Raw genomic sequence first — 24,561 nt, 5'->3', positions numbered from 1 at the left:
GCCAATCCCCAGAGGCAACCAGGGTTACGCGCCGGGAGCTTCGTACCCTTTCTATGTGGTTCAGACCCTCGTCCTTGACTCTGGGTCCCACTCTAGGTCCGTGCTGTCGTCGCGAGTTGCTAACGGCAGATGTTTTTCCCTTAGGGGCCGGAGCGCGACCTTAGATGGCCGCCCAGCCCAAGGGAGCTGGAAAGGTCATCTTCTCGTGTGGCACATTAATATCCCCGAAACGATGACTATTTCTGGCCCTGAAATACTCCCTCCAGCAACTGAAAGGCAACAAGGGTTACGCGCCGAGAGCTTTGTACCCTCTTCATGGAGATAGCGCCTTGGCATCAACATGTCATCGTAGCTCACCTCGTTTTCTTTAGGATCGAGTCTCAACGCCACGGAAAGCGTTTTCTTTCCTACACAAAGTATACATTGAGTGTCATGCGAGATCCGACCGCAATGCGGGCACAGCTGTCTCCTGCGCGCATCGAGTCCATTCTGAACACTCTAAAGGAGTTCAAGCTAAGCAGGAAGTAACTTTCACCGCTTCTGTGGTGGCTAAGTGCCTGGGGATTTCATCCAAGGGCCAATCCCCAGAGGTAATAAGGGTTACGCGCCGGGAGCTTCGTACCTTTTTTATGTGGTGCAGACCCTCGTCCTTGACCCTGGGTCCCACTCTAGGTCCGTCCTGTCGTCGCAAATTGCTAACGGCAGACGTTTTTTCCTTAGGGGCCGAAGTGCGGCCTAAGATGGTCGCCCAGCCCAAGGGATCTGGAGAGGTCATCTGCTCGTGTGGCACATCAATTGCCCCGAAACGATGACTTTATTTCTGGCCCTGAAATACTCCCTCCAGCAGTCAGGAGGTTAACATGTCCTAGCGTGGAACACTACACTAGGACATGGCGAAACATGCAGACCCAGTCCACTGTTGAACCGCTTCAGTGCTGGAGCTTCTGCAAGAAAGTTGACCTCAGGCTTTGCCCTAGTGCGCACACTACACAACCCCAGGGGGTCCAGAGACTTGCAGTGCGGCGGAGTGGGTATTCTCGTTCCCATAGCGCTTTCGCGCAGCATCGAGTGTAGCTTTTGAAAGGGAACGTCTCGGGTTACTTTGCTGTAACCCTGTTCCCTGAAAAAGCGGGAACGAGATGCTGCGCTACAATGCCGCACTGCATGCGTGACTGGACATCCTTCAGACAAAATTGACCTGAGGGTGTTTCCGGTTTATGCCTATTTATAACCTCCAGGTGCACCTCATCGGATGACGTCACCTGCCTGAGGTTATACATGCCAAAATATTTGGCGTGTTTGACACACACGTGCTTCACAACCGGTCACGAGGAATCGTTTCCCATAGCGCTTTCGCCCAGCATCTCGTTCCCGCTTTTTCAGGGAACAGGGTTACAGCAAAGTAACCCGAGACGTTATTACATATATTTTGGATGTAGCTGACAGATTTATTTTTATGCATTTGTTTATTTATAAATTTACAATTTTTATTCACTTTTGAAGATTTGATAATCACAAAACTGGCAACAAAAGAAGCATTTACCGTCTCACACAGTGTTCCAAAGATGAAGCAAAGTGTGAGCAGACGAGTCAGAGTGAGCGGGCTCCCAGTGTGTCATATGTCACAAGTTTGGTAGAAAAGAGCGTGAGGGTTTAGCCAAAAGGGATGCTTCTTGCATGTCAACCGAGAGTCCGACATAACTAAGCTAATTACTGAGTATATATCTTCATTTTAAGAACGTACTGAATTGTATTTAATTTAATTATCTTTTTTATACACACCCTTCATAAAATTGTGGCAAAGGCATTTAAGTATCATTTTATTATAATTTCAGAACAGGCTTCTTAGACAAACTTTGCAAACACTATAGGACACCTCCTTTCTAGTAAAAAAAAAAAAATAAATCAGCAAATCCAATTTAGTCCCTCAAATATGCAGCTGGTGCTTAAAATAAGATATAGAAAATAAGAATAGAATATTTTAGAACAGGAACTAGATTTCATTGTAAAAAATCAATTGTACAAAATCAGACAACTGAGGAGGGCATGCCTCAGGCATTTTTGTTCTCTTAAACTTTAGTTATTTTGTTTTTTGATTGATAAATGACTTTTTTTTTTGTTTAATACAATGCTATTAATCAAATCCAGTCACTGAACAATGTTTGTAAAGAGTTGAAAGTCTGTATTCCCTCACTTATACATACCAAAATTAATTTGCTGAAAACCACACAGAGACAGGTTCTGCTGATTCTGTAGTGCTATGATATTGAAAGACATTAAATTATATGCAAATTTATAATATTGATGATGATTCTGAATTCCATCATTACTTAACAATAGTTGATCCTGTCCAAAACCCAGAAGGAACCTTAACAATGGTATGACCTTATGGCGCAGCAATAAAGTGCTCGCCCTATCATCAGGAGATGCTGGTTTGATGCCCGGGTGATGCTGTAGCAGGGTGGAATATAAGGCACTTAATGCTCTCACATTAATTACAGCTCTACTGCCAGTCTGTGAGCTTACACAAGCAGCAGAAGCAGATAGCACGGTCCCCTGATTGTGTTCGGTCAACAGTGCATGAGCAGGCAAAAAGATGCGGTCGGTGACATCATGTTTTCATAGCCGTGCAACTGCGTCCAAGCCTTACATGACCAAGTGCAATGCATAGCATCAGATGCAGTGATGTAAAGCACACCATTGCTGGACCCTAGAGCAATGGGGATGTGTTCTCTGGAGTGATGAATCATGCTTCCCTGTCTGGCAGTCCTATGGACAAGTCTTGGTTTAGTGGTTGCCAGGAGAACGGTACTTGTCTGACTGCATTGTGTCAAGTAGGAGAACGGTACTTGTCTGACTGCATTGTGTCAAGTATAAAGTTTATTGGGGTTGTAGGGTTGTTTTTCAGGAGTTGGGCATGTCACCTTAGTTTCAGTAAAATAACTTGACTGGGCTGCGTCTTGACCTGACCTGAAGCATGATTCTGTATTTCCTTCTGGAGAGCCAGAAGGAAACACAGTTATGCTGTTTTAGTTAGTCCTGCAGGAGTCCCTGCTTGCACTCGACACTAAATATACATTCACATTATACATTATGTGACTGTGACAATATCTAACTGTTCTCTCCTTTTCTGCTCTCCCCTCTCCTGTTCTCTCTTCCCCTCTCTCTCTCCCTCTTTTGACTTGGCTGCAGTTGCTCGATAGTTCAGGACTGGAATTTCCTACAAGTCTACCTGAGCCTCCAATAACTACCTGGACTTTATATTAACACCACTTAACATCAACTGTTATAGCTGAACTGCCTGCCACCTAACAGTATGAATGCAGATCAATTCCTGCTCTCTGTTTCACCCAAATGAGGATGGGTTCCCTGTTGAGTCTGGTTCCTCTCACGGTTTCTTCCTATTGCCATCTCAGGGAGTTTTTCCTTGCTACTGTCGCCCTCGGCTTGCTCACCAGGGACTCTGACCATTTTGCAAATCCAAATACAGAATAAAAAATTCAAACATTGTTTTGACCCTCCGTACCACCCACTTTTGTGGTGATAATAAATAAATCACTCACTGCTTTTTAAACTGTCCAGTAACTGTCTGTTTAAAAAAATGCTACTACCAATTAAGAAGAATGAATCAACAAGTCCATATACATTGAAATTACTACACTCTACTCCCTGCTCCGTGTGCAGGGAATGTCTGTTAAGGGAACTTCACTCTCAACAAAATTCCACCATTCGGACCACGCTGCAACTTTACTTCCTTCATGCATTACCATGGTAACATAAGCACCTCGGATACTTGTCGCTGCTGCTGTGGAAATTTCACGCTACGGACATTAAATATAGAATATTTATTAAAACAAAAAGCTATTGTATTGTAAATATCTCGCTGACTGATTTCCTGGTTTTGATCCTTGCTTTCATCTGCACTTGGATATATTTTTTATTATCTCTTAGTGATTGACATTTTGAATAAAACAACATGAGTTACACCAGATTTCTTGAAAGTGTTTATTAGATTCAGTATATGATTTTAGAATTTTTTTTTTTTACAATGACCAAAAATCTATTCAAATCAATCTCTGGTTCACAGTTCTTGTAATAAGGAGTATGTGAAGGATGGAGTAAAAAAAATTTCGGGAGGGCAAAAAGCACATTCTAAATAATTTGCACTTCAGCTGGATCTTGCCGTAGCTCATTATATTTTTATCCTCATTCAGACCACTTCTTTTAAAATATTGCTGTTACAGCAGATAACTCCACAGCCAATAAGTTCACAGCCAGTGAACTCCCCACTGCTGTATCCCCCACCGATGTACAATCCTGTATTAATCAAAGCCCAGATGCCAAATTCAGCTGTGTTTCCCTATAATAAGCAAATTTCAATTAAGTTATGAAAATTTCTTTATCATGTTATTGATAAGTTAGGTCCTACTTCCTCACATATCTGTACTGCTTAAGCTTCGTGATGCATGTTGCATTTATACCAGATACCGTGAATAAATTAGTGTTATTTTTACGGGGGGGCACACAAATGTAATACTGACCCTCCATTATTACGATTTTATTATTATAATTTTTTTTATATATCAATCTTTAAGTGTGTATGTGTGTAACCTGTCAGGCAAAACATATTGGTGCTAAAAAAATCTCATCTACAGTAGATACCTGTAAAAAAGTGAATTTTTAGATAGGATCATACTGTCCAATGTACAGTTTAAATCTTTTAATTATTTTAATTGTCATTCATTTAAAATCATATCTCCAAAATGGCTAGCAACAGGAGATTTTAAAGGAAATAAGATTTATCACTTCCACATTGCATTAACATTTGAAGTGGCTACTGTTAACAGCGACACGTCTGTCTGTCAGAATTTGGATATTGTTTGTTTTATTATGTGGAGTTTTTGGAAATGTCTCAGGACTACTTGTGTATGATCGCCAGTCACTTCTTAGCATTAAAGCGTCTTATGAACTAATTCTGAAACAAGTTGCTAGAGGACAAGAGTATAGTTTTCCTGCTCCACCTTTTGAATCAGCTGTTCCGGCTTACTTGCGCCGCATCCATTTTGTCATACCTTGGAAAAAACGGCAGAGAAAATTTGCGGAAAGCAAGCCGGTGTGCGTGTCAGAGCCAGGGCTTACCTCCGTGCCTCTGGTCACGTAGAGTTATACCACTCTGTTGGATCCTGCCTATTGTCCCTGGAGGCCTCCGGTCCTCCGGTCGGCCTTCCCAAGCGGCCTCGAATCTGCGGACGTGGCATGGATCTTACTAACCTCTGCTCCCTGGCTCGTGCCTGTCCTTCAGGCATTCAGGACTGTACCCTTTGGATGGCTTTATACAATGCTAGATCGCTAGCAAACAACTTTTATACTGAATGTTTTCTTCAGATCGAGGCAATTGGATTTTCTGTTTTTGACAGACGTGGCTTCGATGTGTTGAGTCTGTAGCCTTTTTTGAACTTCTTCCAGACTGCCCATTCTTTAGTTCTCCCCGGACCTTAGGTAGAGGTGGAGGCTTGGCCACAGTTTTCAATTCTTGCTTTTGCTGCAAACAATCATTTCAACCCTATTCAGTCTCCAGTTTTGAACTTCAGCTATTTGAGCTGTACCTGGATACTCCTGTCCTGTGTGCGCATGTTTATCGTCCTCCCAAATTTATTTAAGATTTTATTCAAGAGTTTTATGATTTTATGGCGGGCATTGTTCTTCAATTTGACCGCTTTTTAATTGTTGGGGATTTTAATATTTATCTCTGCTGTGAATTTAAACCCTTGGTCAAGGATTTTTTGAATATCATCGACTCGTTTAATTTGGTGCAGTGGGTCGCTGCCCCCTACCCACGAAAAAGGACATAAACTGGACTTGGTGTTGTTACAGGGCTTAGATGTGTGTATCACGGAAATATCTAACGTCTGCATTTCCGATCACTTTTCTGCGCTGTTTAATTTAAAGCTACACTCCCCGGTGGATAACCAGCGCACTCCAGTGCGTAAGAGATGGATGCTCAGTGCCCTCACGGTTTCCCAGTTCTCTGATGCTTTTAATGACTCTGGACTGATCAATTCTGACTGTGAAAGCGTTGAGGACTGAACATTTTAATTCCACCTGTGTTGATATATTGGACTCCATTGCTTCCCTCGCGCCCGCGCACTCTAAACCGATGACCGAGCCTTGGTTGAACGTACGTACGCACGCACGCACATGAGAGTGTTTATATACCTATCAACATGCTGTAAAGACCGCTAAGACCCAGTTTATGTCTAACATTGTGTCTGCTAATAGCCACAGGCACAAAGTTCTTTTTAATGTATTTAATCGCATTATTAATCCATGTGATACTGCTGGTGCTGTGCCCTCACCTAGTATGTGTGAACAATTCTTGGCATTTTTATAGACAAGGTTTTAACAATTAGGTCCTCTGTTTCTTTAACTTCTGTTGTGGACCCTAGTGCTCTTCCAGTGTGCTCAGCTGTCTTGCAGCTTCTCTAAAGGAAATTATCTAAATTAATTCATTACTTAAGACCCTATTATTGCCCACTGGTTTTCCACCCAGCTTGTTTAAAAACACTTTTAACACTATCAGGCCCTATCTTTTGAAATTAATTAATGCTTCCATTGCTACAGGTTTCGTTCCATCCCGGTTTAAACAGGCTGCAGTGCAACCACTTATTAAAAAACACAATCTAGACCCGACCGTCATGTCAAATTATAGACCAGTCTTGAAGCTGCCTTTTCTCTCAAAAATTTTAGAAAAAGTTGTCTATACGCAGCTGCAGGCTTATCTTGATTTAAATTTCAATCTGGTTTTAAATCACGGCATAGCACTGAGACTGCACTTTTAAGAGTTTTTAATGATCTCCTTTTAACTACAGATTCTGGCAATTCTGCTGCCCTCTTATTGTTAGACCTAACAGCAGCTTTACGGTTGACCACAATATACTTTTATCTTGCTTAAAACTGTGTGTTGGCCTTAAGGGCACTGCTCTTCAGTGGTTTCATTCATACCTTTCCCAAAAATAATTTTTTTGTTAAAATGGGCCCTTATAATTAAGAGGAGGTAGCCCATCTTAATTGTGGTGTGCCACAAGGTTCTATCCTTGGCCCAACTCTTTTTGGGCTTTATTTGTTGCTCTTGGGATCAATCTTCTTCAAGTATAATATTACTTTTCATTGCTTTGCTGATGACATACAAATTTACTTGCCGTTAAGATCAGGCACAGGATCTTTTAGCAACCTAATGAACTGCCTTACTGAAATTAATCAGTGGATGTCCATTAATTTTCTTAAGTTAAATGAAAAGAAAACTGAAATAGTAATTTTTGGTGATACTGCGGTTATAAATGGAGTGGATAGTGCTTTGGGCACATTATCCTTATATTGCAAACCACATGTAAAAAAACCTGGGAGTGTTATTTGACAAGTCTTTTAAATTTCATAAGCAAGTTAGTGCAGTTGTCCAGTCAAGTTTCTTTCAACTTAGGTTAGCCAAGGTAAAGCCATACCTTCCAGCTCCCATTTTTGAACAGGTTATTCACCTTTTTGTTACCTGTCACCTGGACTACTGCAACTCCCTTTATTATGGCCTTGACCAGTTGTCATTACAGCGTCTCCAACTTGTTCAAAATGCAGCTGCTCGGTTGCTGACTGGTACCAAGTGGCTAGAGCATATAACTCCGGTGCTTGCCTCTCTTCACTGGCTTCCTGTTGCATACAGGATCTAATTTAAAATCCTTCTCCTGGTTTTTAAATCTTTAAATGGTCTAGCTCCTTCTTATCTTTCTGAGCTGTTGTCTATGTATACTTCAGCCAGAACCATGAGATCTAGCATTTTTTTTGCTTTTATCTGTCCGTAGCCTTGTGGTTTGTTCAGATGCTTTGCAAACCTCAATCATGCTTCTATGTTATTTTAAGACAGAAAAAGCTTTTTTCTAGCCTCTATCAAATCTTTTTCTATTTGTAATGTCATAGACTTTGGTATTAAACAGCGCTCAGTGAGGCCTGTAGGGTCGAAGACGTAGCACATTGTATTTTTTTTTTGTTTGTTTTTTTGTCCTCTAAAGATTGCATGGTCTGACTTTGGGGTGAATGTGCTGGGATGTCCATTTCTAGGAAGATTTGCAACGGTCTTAAATGCTTTCCACGTGTGAATATTTCTCACAGTAGAACATTGAACAAATTGTTGGGAAATTGATTCATAACCCTTTTCGAGATTGATGTGCAGAAACAATTGTTTCTCTAAGACAATTATTATGTCTTTCCCTCTTGGCACTGTGTTAACACACCTAAATGCTCAAGACCATTAAACTGCCCAAATTTTTATGAAAGTTAGCTAATGATCAATTTAACAATGGTTGATGATTAGCAGCACCTGTTCGGGGCATGCTGTTGTAAGAAAAAACTATTAACTTCAGTGTGATAACAGTAAGAGTTGTGGACCATACGAAGACTATTTTTCTTTCTACAAGGATTATTTCTTTTAAAATCCAGCATAACCTACTATTATTATTATTATTATTATTCAAAGACATTTTAGCACTATGGGTTCTTTATTTTCTAGTTTTAATTTATTTATTCTGACATAAGTTCAAGATCAGAAAATAGCAAAGTTCTTTCCAAGAGCATAAACAAGACTGATCCTACCAAACAAAAACTATCCTAAAGAGTGTATATGCACAGTACACTTTCCAGAGTATTGCTGTACACACTTTTTCTCAAAATACTGTTCCCTTTCAAAGGCTACGCTCGATGCTGCGTGAAAACGCTATGGGAATATCTTTTCATGTTCCCGGTTGTGAAGCATGTGTGTACCAAACACGCCAAATTTTGGCTTATATAACCTCGGTCAGGTGATGTCATCTGATTAGACGCACCTGCAGGTTATAAATAGGAGTGAACCGGCAACATTCCTCAGATCTTTTTCTTCACTGCATTGTGCTTGTGTTTGTGTGTCAGCAAAAGCATACTAAAAATATAAACAAGCAGAATTAAAGCTCGTAAAACTCACCAGATAATATGGCGGAGTTTAGAGTTAAATGTCCCCTCCTTGCGAAAATTTTCTTTTGGAGGGCAATATGCATACTTTCTGCTTCAAATGTTTGGGTGAGAAGCACGCTCTCGAAGGGCTTAATGGAGAGTGTGAACATTGTGATCTTCTCCCCATGAAGCTGTTTCGCACCCGCCTTGCGTTCTTTAGGGAACCACGAGCCGTGCTGCACTAATGGGGATCACAAGCAGATCTGGCCGAGGCACGAGAGACGGAGTCCCTACTTTCTCTTGCGCTCTCCCCCCATCCCGAAGTCTCTCTTTCCACTTCACGAGCGCACTCCGGTGCTTCTTGTGGGTGTGTTGAAAAGACTTGCTCTCCTGCTTCTGTGGAAATGGAAGTAGCTTCCTCAGAACGATCATCTAAGGATGATGAAGAATATGAGGAATTGCGCGAAGTCATAACGTGCGCAGCCAAACGACTGCATATTGACTGTCTACAGGAGCAGGCTCATCCAAAACAATCTAAATTAGATGAAAGATTTTTGTCGGGTGGCCAGGAGATGGAGCCACAACGCCACTCTCTCTTACATTTTTTGAGTACCTCCACAACGAGTTATCTCGTTCTTGGAGTAAGCCTTTTTCTTCCCGTATTTTTGTACCATTGACTTCGTTTTATTCGAACATCGTTGATGCAAAAGCACGAGGCTATAGTATGATGCCCCAGATAAAATAGACGTGTGCAGTCTATCTCTCTCCTGGGACATTATCCTCATTAAAGAAACCAACATTTCCCTCCAAGCCGTGTAGAACAACTTCTACCCTGATAGGGAAAGCATTCCGCCACACCATGGCGGTTTTGCAGGCATATCAGGCTAATCTGCTGAAAATTTTAAGCACTAGCGGCACACTGAATCACAAAACATTCAATGAATTACGCTGGGCTACTGATTTATTCCTGCGTGTGACTGAACAGACAGCCTGTGCAATCAGCCGTTCTATGGCCTTCTTGGTGACTGCTGAAAGACACCTGTGGTTGAATCTGACAGGCATCAAGGACAAAAATCGAACATTCCTCCTTGATGCCCCTGTCTCACCTTTCGGCCTATTTGGCGACGCTGTGAATTCCGTCGCCACTTGGTTCTGAAAAGCTAAGCTATATGAACAGGCTTTTGGGAAATTTCTCCAACGCCGTGCTCAAGAGTCGAGCCTCTACCAGATCTGATTCCTGCCAGGCAAGAGGCGCAGAAGGAGAGCGTCAGCAGCTGGGCACCCCCTGTAAGGACTTTTTGGAGAAACTGGCAGTACCTTTTCTATGTGGTTCAGACCCCGGTTTCTCACCTTGGGTCCCACTCTAGGTCCGTCTTGTTGTCGCAAAATGCTAACGACAGACACTTTCCCTTACTGACTGGGGCACCATCCAGCCCAAGGGCGCTGGAGAGGCCATCTTCTCGCATGGCACATTAATTGCCTCGAAATGATGGCTCTATTTTTGGTCCTCCAGCAGCTGAATAGAATAAAATAGAATAGAATGCATTTTTATTGTCACTGTACACATATGCAATTAACAATATATACATGTACGATGAGATTAAGACTAACCCTAGCTGAGAGGCTACCATGTTCTAGTGCAGGTGGACAACACATCGGTAGTCTCCTATATAAATCACCAGGGCGGACTGTACTTGCACCACTTAAACGAGCTAGCGCATCAGGTTATGCTCTGGGCACAGGGCAAGTTTCTGTCCCTCAGGGTGATTTACATTCCAGGGCACATGAATGTGGGAGCAGATTTATTGTCCAGACAAGCTGTGACACACGGGGAATGGAAACTCCACCCCGACGTAGTCAGCCAAATCTGGGAAAGATTCTTTACAGCATAGGTGGACCTCTTTGCCTCCCAAAAGACAGCACAATGTCCCCTCTACTACTCTCTGACTCATCCAGCTCCCCTGGACACGATGGCCCATACGTGGCCTAATTTACTCCTTTATGCGTTTTTTTCAATACCTCTGCTCCCAGGAGTCCTGGCGAGGGTCCGTCAACATGGTTTGCGCCTCTTACTGATAGCGCCCCGTTGGCCGGCCAGGGTATGCTTCTTGGATCTAATATCTCTCCTCGTTGGCTTACCCTGGATAATTCCAGTGAGGAGGGATCTTCTGTCACAGGCGCAGGGGACAATATTTTATCCTCGACCTGAGCTTCGGAACCTTCATGTTTGGCCCCTGAACGGGACCTACTAAGTCAAGCTGGTCTCCCAGCCAGCATAATTGACACTATTCTAGCCGCTATTTAAATTCAAATTTAAATTGTATTTGTCACATACACAGTCATACATGCCGGTGACCTTAAAAAGTAAAAGAAAACTATATATAAGAAGTAAATATTAATATTAATGTAGATCAAGTGCAGGTCAGGGAGCTCGATGCGGATGATGCCCTGAGCTAATCGCACCACCCTCTGTAGAGCTCGTCTGTCCTGCATGGTGCTGTTTCCAAACCAGGTCGTGATGTTTCCCGTCAGGATGCTCTCTATGGTACAGAAGTAGAAATTCCTGAGCATCTTAGAGGGCAGTCTAAAGTCTCTCAAGCGTCTGAGGTGGTAGGGACGCTGCTGGCCCTATTTTACCACCGTGTTGATGTGACAGGACCATGACAGGTCCTGCGTGATGTGAACACCGAGGTATTTGAAGCTGTCCACTCTCTCCACTGAGCTCCTGTTGATGATGGGAGTCTGGTAGTTCCTCTACTGCTTTGTACTAAAGTCCACTGTCAGCTCCTTTGTCTTGCTGACGTTCAGGAAGAGATTGTTCCTCTGGCACCAGTTCTTCAGATTTACAATCTCTTTTAGGTGGGCCGACTCATCATTGTTGGTGATCAGGCCTACCACGACAGTGTCGTCAGCAAACTTGATGATGGCGGTGGAATTGGTGGTGGCCACGCAGTCATGGGTGTTCAAAGAGTACAGCAGGGGGCTCAGAACACAACCGTGGGGGGCTCCAGTGCTGAGAGTGAGTGAGGCTGAGACATGTCCGCCCATCCTTACTGCCTGTGGTCTGCCAGTCAGAAAATTGAAGATCCACTGACCCATTGATGAGCTAAATCCCAGGGGCTCCAGCTTGGTGGTGAGTGTGGAGGGAATTAGGGTATTAAATGCAGAGCTGTAGTCGATGAAGAGCATTTTAACATAATTGCCTTTCCTAGTGTCCAGGTGAGTAAGTGATGTGTGGAGGAGATGAGGATTGCATCGTCTGTGGAACGGTTCTGGCGGTATGCAAACTGAAGTGGATCGAATGTGTCCGGTAGTGAAGAGATGATGAAGTCTCTGACCAGGCGTTTAAAGCACTTTATCACTACTAAGGTGAGGGCTACAGGGCGATAGTCATTGAGAGAAGCAGGATGTGGTTTCTTCGGGACAGGAACAATGATGGACTCTTTGAAGCATGTGGGGATCACCGACTGAGATAAAGAGATGTTGAATGTGAACACAGGTGCTAGCTGGTCAGCGCAGGCTCAAAGAATATGACCTGAGATGCCGTCTGGTCCTGCTGCTTTCTTGGTGTTCACTCTCTTGAAGGCTCTCCTCACGTCATGCTCGGTGATGATGAATGCGTTTCCGGTGCTGGCAGTGTCTTTCTGTCTGTAGCCGTTAGTGCCGCTAGCAGTGTCCATGTCCGCTTGTGGTGGAATATAAACTGCGCTGATTATGACAGATGTAAACTCCCGAGGTAGATAAAAAGGACGACACATGATGGACAGTAGTTCCAGATTTCGTGTGCAGGAGCGTGTGAGAGGAACAATGCTCGCGCTGTTGCACCAGCTGCTGTTCACCATTAAACACACGCCGCCTCCCCTTGACTTCCCCGAGTCCCGCGGTGAACCGAGAAGGACTCGGCTGGCTGGATGGCGTGGTCCGGCACCGCTGGGTTCAGCCATGTCTCAGTGAAGCAGAGAAGATTGCAGTCTCAAATGTCTCTCTGGAACTTTACCCTGGCCCTGAGGTCATCGAGCTTGTTCTTCAGTGACTGGACGTTGGCGAGCAGGATACTAGGCAGAGGTGTGCGGTGTGCACGGGCTCTCAGCCTGTTCCTGACACCGGCTCGTTTCCCTCAGGGCCGCCGCTTCACGTCGCGTCCTTTGTTGTCCCTCAGGATCTCGGCCAGCTCGGATCCGGAGTTAAAAACGTCGAATTGTGAGTACATTGTATACCAATAAAAACAAGAGTGTCTCTATCATACCTAATGTACTCCATGGTGATGATTTTGCCGATTTTAAAACACTGAAAACTAACTTAAAAAACAAAAACAAAAAAGGTGGTTGGAGCAGTCGTGACGGCAGCCGACCTCACCGGCGCCATCTTGGAGGGAGCTAGAGCTCCTGTCGTCTGCCTTTTACAGCTTCAGAGCAGTGGAAATTTCACCTACTGTGTCTAGTACGTGCTCTTCAGATCTACGTCCACCGCACCAGCCAGTGGCGTAAATCAGAGCAGCTCTTTATATGCTATGGAGGCCGCAACCGGGGGCGACCGCCACTACACAGACCTTGTCACACTGGGTGAGAGATGCTATTGCTCTCTTCTATGAGGCGCGTGGACTTACTTCGCCTCTAGGAATCAGGGCTCATTTAACCAGGCGGATTGCTTCATCTATTGCACTAGCAAGAGGTATTCCCCTGCAACAAGTGTGTGACGCGGCGGGCTGGTCCTCTCCGCACACATTTGTTAGATTTTATAGTCTGGATGTTCCTGCCACTCCGGGCTCACGAGTCCTCAAGTCAGCTTCCCAGACGTAGTTCTGAGACCTCTCGGCCTTGTGCGCACACGCTACACAATTCGGGGTCCAGACACTTGCAGTGCGATGATGTCGGTACTCTCGTTCCCATAGTGTTTTCACGCAGCATCGAGTGTAGCCTTTAAAAGGGAACGTCTCGGATTACTTTGCTGTAACCCTGTTCCCTGAAAAGGCGGGAACGATGTGCTGCGTCCCAATGCCGCACAAGACAAATCAATCTGAGGAATGTTGCCAGTTCACACCTATTTATAACCTGCAGGTGCGTCTTATCAGATGACATCACCTGACGGAGGTTATATAAGCCGAAATTTGGCGTGTTTAATACACACATGCTTCACAATTGGCAACATGAAAAGATATTCCCATAGCTTTTTCATGCAGCATCTCGTTCCCGCCTTTTCAGGGAACAGGGTTACAGCAAAGTAACCGGAGACGTTTTTTAATTAGGTAAGAAAAAAAAAAATATCTCCACTAAAGCAATGAGTAAAGGGAAACATCTGTTAACCAAAGATTATCTGACCAACATTGAAGCAGGATGTCATTTTTTTCCCATTGACTTATTATAATAATGATCTTGAAACTTCAGCTGAAAAACCACATTGGTTTCAGAAGTACTGCTCAAGCTGCAGGAAACCACAGACCACTACCTGATCGTTGTTCTGAAGAAAGCTGAAAAATATTTAAACTTTAATCATTTGCTTTTTGTTTTCTTTCTCTCTTAGACCTTAACTGATATTTCTAAAACAGGTTTATTCTGTCTGTAAGTTTCATGAACAACAAACTTAAAAATCCACTCCCTCAACCTATTGTTGTCTGGAAGATTTAAAAGTCATTGAAGAAGATTGTTCTTGTAGCATCTTTTATGTCTCAAGTCCCTTCAATGTAATATATTTTTTTGTCTTGTACCATGCTAGAGATAAACTAAAAAGGTTGTCTTGAATAAAAAACTTAAATTCTAAAGAAATTGATAAAATTTCATGATTAAATAAAGATAAAATGTCATCTGATCGTCTTTGAGATCATAGGCTGTCTCATGTCTAACCAAAATGAGGGCAATTAGCCACAAACACGTGTTTGAGCAGGTAAAAAAGAGAAGATTTAAAACCTCCACTGGTTCAAACGCAGCCAGGCAGGATAAAACAAGCAACGTGTTTTATCAGGTAAAAATCTCTATTTATTTAATTTATCTAATATATTTTATACACATAGATTTATGTACTTATGTTTATATGGAATAAAGTATACTTACATGCTAGTGACACTGCTTAACAGATTTTTTTCTTTTACTTTTTTTGATCCTAAAATGTGTTTAAGTGGCAGTTTGCTTGAAACAAATGAAAACAGAAAATTGAAGCTGAAAATTACAGTATATACTTTGTTTGAACGTCACAGTACCTGTAAGAAAAATAAATAAAAAGGGATATATTATGGAATAATTCAATGAAACGAGCTTAAAGTGTCTGTAATTAACGAGCTTAAAGTGTCTGTAATTAAACCGACTATCTTGAGGTGTCCGCCTAACTTTGATACACTACAATTCACCAACACTCAAAGCATGCTGTCTGTATAAAGTATTAAGGAGAGAGCAGCTGCTTGCCAAAACCAACACTTAAATCTAGTCACAGAAGTATTTTTAGAATGAAAACACAGCTGATAACGTCATGTCATTTCAAACTTTGTGTCCTTAGCAACTGCTTCTTAGATGTTTTGAAATGCACCTTAACCGTCCGTGTTCTTCTGTTCACGGCTAACACTAGTTACAAAGCTAACTAGCGTCTACCACACGGCTGCATCCCAAATCTCCCTCTAACACCTGATTAAAGGCGTGTGGAATAAGGGACTGCACACCCTAGAACACAAGCTTTCCACTTAATAGGGACTTTTTGTAACCCCGAAACCTGTAAGTTAGCTGGTATTATATAAGCTGAATAAGTGGAAACATAAAGTAATTTTGCAAATTTTCCAGGACTGTGCACTACCTCCATGATTTATTCTCCTCCCCTTTTTATACCAGTAATAATTTATTTTTACTTTCACCCGATATTTAGACTAACTGTTGGTAGATTTAACTAACAAATCATAATTTATTGATTATATATCTTGTTTGGCCCCCGAGTGGCGCAGTGGTAAAGTGCCGGAGATCGCTGGTTGCTGTAACCTTTCACAGCCGGAGGTCTCGAGAGAGCTGATTGGCCGAGCTCTCTCATCGGGGAGGGATGAGAGGTACTTCATTCTCCCACATTAATCACAGCTCTACAGCCAATCAGGGGTGTCTGTGAGCTTACGCACGCGGAAGGAGTGCATAACGCTGTCCTCAGTGTGTTACGCTGCCCCTAACGGTGCGTGAGTGAGCAGTTCAAAAAGATGCGGTTGGCTGGCATCATGTGGTTCAGAGGAAACACGTGATAGTCTGCAGCCGTCCCAGCTGAATGGTAGTAGTACCCTTAATGTAGGAGCCCTCTAGTAATGGGGAGAAATTTGACGTGACTAAATTAGTGGGAAAATCAGGGAAACTGTCGTGGGACTGTTTTATAAAATTAGTATCACGTTCAAGGTCTGTTTCACCAACACTCAAAGCATGCTTATAAAATTATTACATTTGTGCACACAATATAATGACTGCAGTAACAAAAATATGTAAGTTAATAGATTAATTCTTGATTGAAAAATAACCAACTATTGGCACAAGTTGGATACCAAATTATGCAGCGTTGAGCTCCGCTGCTCTAAATTAAGCACAAGACGGCTTGAGAGCTCATGACAGAGCGGCATACACTCCTAACACAGACAAAGAACTGACTGACTTCAACTAATATTTAAACTAACACACCTGACATGACAAACATTTGTACAGATTCTATGTGACAAAGATTCATGTCATCCATGTTGTATTTGACTGTACTTCTGTATACACATAAGTATATTGCTATTACGGGAAAAACAGCAGCAGCAAGATTTAATCCCAATTTCCTCAACTGAAAAAAGTACACTGGAAGGAAGCAGCAGCATAACTAATCGTGACAATGTGTGATGCCATTAAACAACCTTCTCTTTTATTTCAGATACAGAAATTTCATTGGATCAGCTGATGGTTGACATTATTGTGTCCAATAAACTTTATAAATGTTGTTTATGTCTAACCAAAGGCTTTCTCATAGCAACATCAGACAAGGTGGAATTCTGGCACAATTCATAAAAGATATCCATCAATAATTCATATGTAACTCTAATCTAAGATTGTAATAATTTATATGCTGATGCGTATCTTCTGTAGTGAAGGATTGAAGGCATGGGCCCATAATGAAGTGCTAGTAACCTCTCTTCTGGGCTCCAACTGACTCTCTACTATAGGTAAAGTATCTGGGTCGAAGAAGAGATCAGCTTGAAAGATGACGGTGACGATTGATGTTTTGGACACTGATTTTTCCTCACCTTAGCCCATAAACACAACTGTAATAGTCTGAAAACACACATGGCAGATTTGTAACCACGTTATAAATTGTATTAAGTAAATTCTGTTATAATTTAAGGGGGCACTGTAAGGTTTTATAATATTGTAAGACAATGTAATCTAATAAAAAGATTCCTGTCCCTTGAGAACATATAAAAAATACCCAACCCATGGTGCTTATGCTATTTAAAATAAATTAATTTATAAATAAAACTAGTTATTGCAATATTTTTCAAGACATCCCTAATAATCCTTAAAGACACGGTAATATCTGTAATTTATCTATACCGATAGTTGTAGGTAAGGAACACAAATATATTCGGATGTATTATTTTATTATAATTTTTTTCTAAGATTTTATAGAACAAAATATGTGATCACTGAAACATCTTTACTGAACTCAAGCTAAATATCTCATTGTCTTGTTCTATTTGCATTTTTTCAAATATATTTTAGAAAGAACTTTTTAAAATATGTAGACAATGCAACACATATGTACTGCTTAAAATTTGTAAAAGCATCTAAATCAGACTAAAAGTTATTTTATTATTATTATTTTTACATGCCAGACATAGTACCTTGTGATTACTCTTTCTAATACAATATAAATTACGACTTCTCCAACTTGCTATGTCTGTTCCTAGAGAGCCAACTCCTCTTCATCATGACCCCTGGAACAACAACGCCTAATCCCCAACTCTCCCAACTCTCAACTTTTATGAAAGCCGAGCCCAAAGCATTAGGGGTGAGATACATTCATTCCCAAATGTCTTTATAGTTGTGCTTAGATAACATTTTTATATTTGCCTGTAAATACTGTAAACAGATTTGCCTTCTTTTTTTGTCCGCAGACTGTCCAGATCATGATTGGAGTTTTCACTCTTTTGTTTGGTATTATCATTGTATCCATGGTTGTTTTTACACCGGCAGTTATCAGTGGAATCACTCTGTGGGGATCATTTCTCGTATGTTATATTTCCACATTAACTTCTACACAGCATTGCCTTAATATTGAAGCATAGTGGCATTAGCATCACGATGGGAACTGTTTCTGTGACTAATGTCTTTTTCCTAATTTTTTTTCTTTCTGCATTTTTTAGCATTTTTTTTCATATTCTTTTCATTACTTACATTTTGAAAAAAAAAATTTTATACTATTGCTTTGTTATTAGCATTTGTTATACACTGTTTTTTCTTCTGTTTTAAGCAGTTTATAACTTCTGGTGCTCTGTCAGTTGCTGCAGCGAACAACACTAATTCCTGTGTGGTATGTAACCATGAACTGATGATAATTTCCATTTTGTCTTGAAGCTGTTAAACCATTTTTTATTTACATTTAAACAACATTAAGGTTGTCAAACAGTCAAAAAAGGAAAATAACATTGGGGGTCTGGTTAGCTCTTGCATGGCTGTGTACACAATGGGAATTATTATTATTATTTTTTTTTTGCAAAAAAAACACACCATAAGAAATGTTGCCAATGGTGTTCCATCAAGAAATGCTAAAACCACTTAGAGAGCTGTCTTACATTAAGTACAGTAACTTCCTTACATAAAACACCTTGCAAAGTCTTACCCACTAGCTAACTTTTTCCATCTAACAGAGGTCTATACTGTCTGTATAAAGTATTAAGGAGAGAGCAGCTGCTTGCCAAAACCAACACTTAAATCTAGTCACAGAAGTATTTTTAGAATGAAAACACAGCTGATAACGTCATGTCATTTCAAACTTTGTGTCCTTAGCAACTGCTTCTTAGATGTTTTGAAATGCACCTTAACCGTCCGTGTTCTTCTGTTCACGGCTAACACTAGTTACAAAGCTAACTAGCGTCTACCACACGGCTGCATCCCAAATCTCCCTCTAACACCTGATTAAAGGCATGTGGAATAAGGGACTGCACACCCTAGAACACAAGCTTTCCATTTTATAGGGACTTTTTGTAACCCCGGAACCTGTAAGTTAGCTGGTATTATATAAGCTGAACAAGTGGAAACATAAATTAATTTCGCAAATTTTCCAGGACTGTGCACTACCTCCATGGTTTATTCTCCTCCACTTTTTATACCAGTTACAATTTATTTTTCACTTTCACCCGATATTTAGACTAACTGTTGGTAGATTTAACTAACAAATCATAATTTATTGATTATATATCTTGTTTGGCCCCCGAGTGGCGCAGTGGTAAAGTGCCGGAGATCGCTGGTTGCTGTAACCTTTCACAGCCGGAGGTCTCGAGAGAGCTGATTGGCCGAGCTCTCTCATCGGGGAGGGATGAGAGGTACTTCATTCTCCCACATTAATCACAGCTCTACAGCCAATCAGGGGTGTCTGTGAGCTTACGCACGCGGAAGGAGTGCATAACGCTGTCCTCAGTGTGTTACGCTGCCCCTAACGGTGCGTGAGTGAGCAGTTCAAAAAGATGCGGTTGGCTGGCATCATGTGGTTCAGAGGAAACACGTGATAGTCTGCAGCCGTCCCAGCTGAATGGTAGTAGTACCCTTAATGTAGGAGCCCTCTAGTAATGGGGAGAAATTTGACGTGACTAAATTAGTGGGAAAATCAGGGAAACTGTCGTGGGACTGTTTTATAAAATTAGTATCACGTTCAAGGTCTGTTTCACCAATCGGACGCAGCAACAATAATCACATAACTCCATTTGGCCAATCACGTCAGGCCAGTGTTCTATAAATTCATCCTACCTGTGAATCCATCCTACATACGCTCACTTGCACATGCACAAACAAAATTTTTCTCTAATTTTGCCGAACATCCAAAAATCCATGCTGCTACTAGCGTTTGTGTTATTATATGTTAATTTTAATTGTACATATAATGTTATTTTAACAGTCTATAAATATAAGTATATTTTAGTGCAGAATGAATTATCAACACATGTGTTGTACATTCTTTTATATATATATATATATATATATATATATATATATATATATATACACACACACACACACACACACACACACACACACACACACACAGTTGGACAATGAAACTGAAACACTGGACAATTTATTGTTGGAGGTTTCATAGCTAAATTTGGCCAATTTTCATTGATATTCATATTAGCAGAGTAATAGCACATTTTTGCAATGTATTTTTGCTTAAAATAATGCAATGCACATAACATTATGGGCGACATATCAGAGTTCAAAAGAGGACAAATTGTTGGTGCGCGTCTCGCTGGCACATCTGTGACTAAGACATCAAGTCTTTGTGATGTCTCAAGAGTCACGGTATCCAGGGTAATGTCAGCATATCACCAAGAAGGACGAACCACATCCAACAGGAGTAACTGTAGATGCAAGAGAAAGCTGTTTGAAAGTCAGTCGTATTAGTGTGTGTGTGTGTGTATACAGTATACAGCTGAATACTTTTTTACTCTTGAGTACTTCTTTACCTAGTAATATTTTGGATGACTACTTTTTACTTTTACTTGGGTAATATTATTTTGAGGTACAGCTACTCTTACTTGAGTACATTTTTTGGCTACTCCACCCATCTCTGTTTGTTAGGTAAAAGCTGCACTGGGAATGAATGTGGTCAGTGCTGTGACTGCAGGTCTTGCCCTCATTCTGTTTGCAGTGGACATGATACTTGGGTCAATGTTCAGTTACGAGTGTCACCGCTCTAACTACGACAGCCGCTACCAGTGTATTTCTGCCACATATCTGGTATGTATCTCACTGATGACACATGAAGTATATCTTTTGTTATTGGTTTCCATCATTGTTATATCCTATGTTTTAGTGGGCTTCTAAAATCAGATAAATTTTTACTCTTGTATCAATCTTCATTTACAGATAGGACAACATTTTATTTTGTAAAGCAAAAGCAAGAAATTAAACGACAGTTTTATATTTCTTTATGCAAATTTCGATGTCTCACATTCTTCTTCTTCCCCTTATTATTATTATTATTATTATTATTATTATTATCCTAAATCTTAAATGTAAATCTACTTGCTTATGTACTTGCTTACTTACCTACCTTTTAATTTATTTTCATTGTCTGACTGTCTGTTTGACTGTGTGTGTTTGTGTGTGTGTCCGACGACTGTCTGGCCCAGTGGACTGGAATCTATGGAGTGCTGTTTTTTTTCTCTCTGCTTGAGTTGATCATTTCTATCCGCACATCTTGTTTTGCCTGTAAAGCCACCAAATACACTGAGACCACAGTGAGTAATATTTATTATTACAGCATTATAATATACGCACACACACATGCACTATACTATATACTGTACTGTGTGTGTGTGTGTGTCAACAACATTGTATCTTAAATACTTCAAGTTAATTGTCTACAGGTACGATTGAACCCTGCTGATGGTATAGTTCTTGAAGTGTAGTTTTTGTTTGCCATGTTTAAATGCTGCATGTCATTGTCACATTCACCTGTAGTTGACTCAGTCCTGGCAATGTTTTTTTTTTCTTTCTTTCATCCTTGAAAGGTGCTATTTTAATAACGCAAGGCTCAAGAAAAGTAAAAGTCACCCAAATCACTGGCTCATTACCCATTTTTTAATGAGAGAAAGTACGATCTAAATGCCTGATGTTATCAACCTTAGTTATGTTAAGTGTGTTTAAACAATGGTATTTTACAGAATCTTTTTCTTACAGGTTATGAATTTGCAGCCGATATATTCGCAGCCGATGTACAATACTGCGTTGTACAAACCACAGGCTCGACAGCAATCATCCGTTGTCACTCACAACAAAATCATAATTATACAGTAGGTAGTCAACCAGAATGCCTCACTGCCTTGGCGAAACGACAGTGGCCAAAATAAATCAGTCATATTTCAAAGTCATTCGTGAAATGACCGCCAGGTGGGGTAAAGGGACATCTTGCAAAAAAGCTATATATCCTATCTATGTATCTTGTTAATTGTTATTATTAAAAAAAATGTTACATTTAAAAACATCAAACTTTAAAAATAGAAATAACTGTTAGATAGACTTTTCAAATAAAATATTAAAATAAATTAAGAAAATAAATTGTCTTACATTTGTGTAAATGTTTCATATGAGTTTTTTCAGGGATTTTGTAATATAATATGTTTACAATATAATTAGGGCCTTTTATTTTACTATTCATTATTGGTTGTTGTTTTAGTGTTACTATGTGTGTATTCACAATGTCAGACAACATTCATATGCATATAATTTAACGTTTCCTATTTTAATTGTCCAATGACGCGCGTGCACACAGACACAAAGCAGAGAAAAAAAATGGATCTTTAACCTCTCTAATGGAACTCTTTTGCTTAACACATACGCTGTACACACACGCATACAAACACAAAATAAAATATGCACACACATGGTCACAGTGTTATAGTAAAAAGTAGCACGGATGTGCACTGCTGATTTATACCAGTAAGAGGCGCAAACTATGACCGATTAAGTCGATTACCCACAATTCCGCAGCACAAGAGAGAGAAAAACCGTTGGCTCAGTTGTGATTGTGTCACAGGAATAACTGGAGACAACAACAGAAGACTTAGCACTTAGCCCGTGTAGCGTGGATGGTAAACCCAAATGAGGAAGCAGTGCGAACAAGCAGGATAACCACGTGAATTATTATTAGAACTCTCTCGCAACTAAAACAAGAGTTTACACAAATAAACCTGCGTTCTAACAACACACACTTGGTCATGAAAATAAATCCAGAAATAAATTGAGTACTCACGAGTCGGCAGGTAAACGTCAGGACCAACATGGGCAACTCAATGACTGAGAATGACAGTTTTTTTTTTCTTTTAGTGATGACATATGAATTGAGTTAGTAGGAAGAGAAACAGTAAACATTGATATATTATGTAATGTGCAAATAGTAAAGTAAAAATAAAATATTGTGCAAATTTTGCAAAGAGCAGTGCAGGTAGGTCAGTTTTGAGATGGTTGTAGATCAAGGTGATTGTGCATGTGTGTGTTTATCAGTTCAGTCCTGATGTTTAGTTCGTCTGAATGATTAGTGTGTGTGTGTGTGTGTGTGTGTGTAAGCGTGTGTGTGGGTGTGTGTGTGTGTTTATCAGTCCAGTCCCTTTGTATTTAGGAGATGGATTGTGGGTAAAAACTGTTACATAGTCTGGATGTGTGTGCCCGAATGCTTCGGTACCTTTTTCCAGATGGCAGGAGTGTGAAGTGTGTGTGAGAGGGTTGTGTCTGGTCAGCCACAATGCTGGTGGCTTTGCGGATGCAGCGTGTGTTGTAGATGTCTGCAAAAGAGGGGAAAAAAGACCCTGATTATCTTCTCAGCTGGCCTCACTATCCGCTGTAGGGTCTTGCGGTCTGATATGGCACAATTCCCAAACCAGACAGTGATTCAGCTGCTCAGGATGCTCTTGATTGTCCCTCTATAGAAGGTTCTATAGATCGTTGACCACGGTGGTGTCATCAGCAAAGTTTATGATATGATTGGAGCTGTGTGTTGCTACGCAATCATGAGTCAGCAGCGTGAACAGCAGGGGACTGAGCACACAGCCCTGGGGGGGCCCCAGTGTTCAGTGTGGTGGTGCTGGAGGTATAGTTCCCGATCCACACTGCCTGAGGTCTCTCGGTCAGAAAGTCCAGGATTCAGTTACATAGGGAGGTGTTCATGCCAAATAGGCTCAGCTTCCTGATCAGGTATTAGGGGATAATTGTATTAAATGCTGAACTGAAATTTATGTACGGCATTCTGACGTAAGTGTCCTTCTTGTGAAGGTGTGTCAGTGACAGGTGGAGTGTGGTGGAGATGGCGCCGTCCGTCGAACGACGATACGCAAACTGCAATGGGTCCAGTGAGGGGGGCAGCAGGGTCTTGATGTGTCTCATGAAGAGCCGCTCAAAGCACTTTATTATGATGGGTGTGGGTGCAACAGGGCAGTAGTCATTAACATTTAAGACAAATAAACTTTTAAAACAGTGTTGCTGTTTTAAATATAACTGACATTTACGTCAAGCATTTTTGTGAATGACGTACAGCTATGTATGAATTTAATGCGAAACGTGTTTTCTCTTGTAAATACACAAAATAATGTACATGATGTGAACATGAATTTAGTGTATGTTTCTGACTAATTTACCTCATAATTTAATGTGTGGGATAACAGAATATGGCGCTACATCTGGTTTTAATACGAAACATTTCCCCTTTCAAATTCTCAACTAACCCTAGATCCCCTATCATCCGGAGATCGCAAGTTCGATGTATCTCGGGGTGATGCTGTAGCCTCCCACAGCCGTCTAGAGAGAGCTGATTGGCCGACCTCCCTCAGAGGGGAGGAATGAGAGGTACTTTGTGCTCCCACATTAATCACGTCAGGGGTGTCTGTGAGCTCAC

At 41.1% G+C, this 24,561-nt stretch overlaps 1 protein-coding gene across 1 annotated transcript; it reads left to right on the top strand.

Annotated features, from left to right (window-relative positions):
* Positions 1-17,883: 17,883 nt before the first annotated feature.
* On the top strand, positions 17,884-24,023 carry LOC128526724 (membrane-spanning 4-domains subfamily A member 12-like). The gene is made up of 6 exons (XM_053498858.1): positions 17,884-17,964; positions 18,071-18,184; positions 18,430-18,486; positions 20,751-20,909; positions 21,305-21,412; positions 23,958-24,023. Exons 1-6 carry the CDS (start codon positions 17,884-17,886, stop codon positions 24,021-24,023), a joined length of 585 nt encoding a protein of 194 aa, XP_053354833.1.
* The last annotated feature ends 538 nt before the right edge of the window (positions 24,024-24,561 follow it).

This window comes from Clarias gariepinus, chromosome 6 (genome assembly GCF_024256425.1).
Source record: "Clarias gariepinus isolate MV-2021 ecotype Netherlands chromosome 6, CGAR_prim_01v2, whole genome shotgun sequence".
NCBI classification, from domain to species: Eukaryota; Metazoa; Chordata; class Actinopteri; order Siluriformes; family Clariidae; genus Clarias; species Clarias gariepinus.
The sequence above is the reverse complement of the archived record's forward strand: the minus strand, read 5'-3'. Positions and strand labels throughout refer to the sequence as shown.

Excerpts from the sequence above, each read along its gene's own strand:
- LOC128526724 (XM_053498858.1), top strand. The coding sequence starts at position 17,884 with ATGACCCCTGGAACAACAACGCCTAATCCCCAACTCTCCCAACTCTCA. Across the intron at positions 20,910-21,304 it reads GTATTTCTGCCACATATCTG|TGGACTGGAATCTATGGAGT; the intron begins GTATGTATCTCA and ends TGTCTGGCCCAG. Across the intron at positions 21,413-23,957 it reads CCAAATACACTGAGACCACA|GTGGAGTGTGGTGGAGATGG; the intron begins GTGAGTAATATT and ends TGTCAGTGACAG.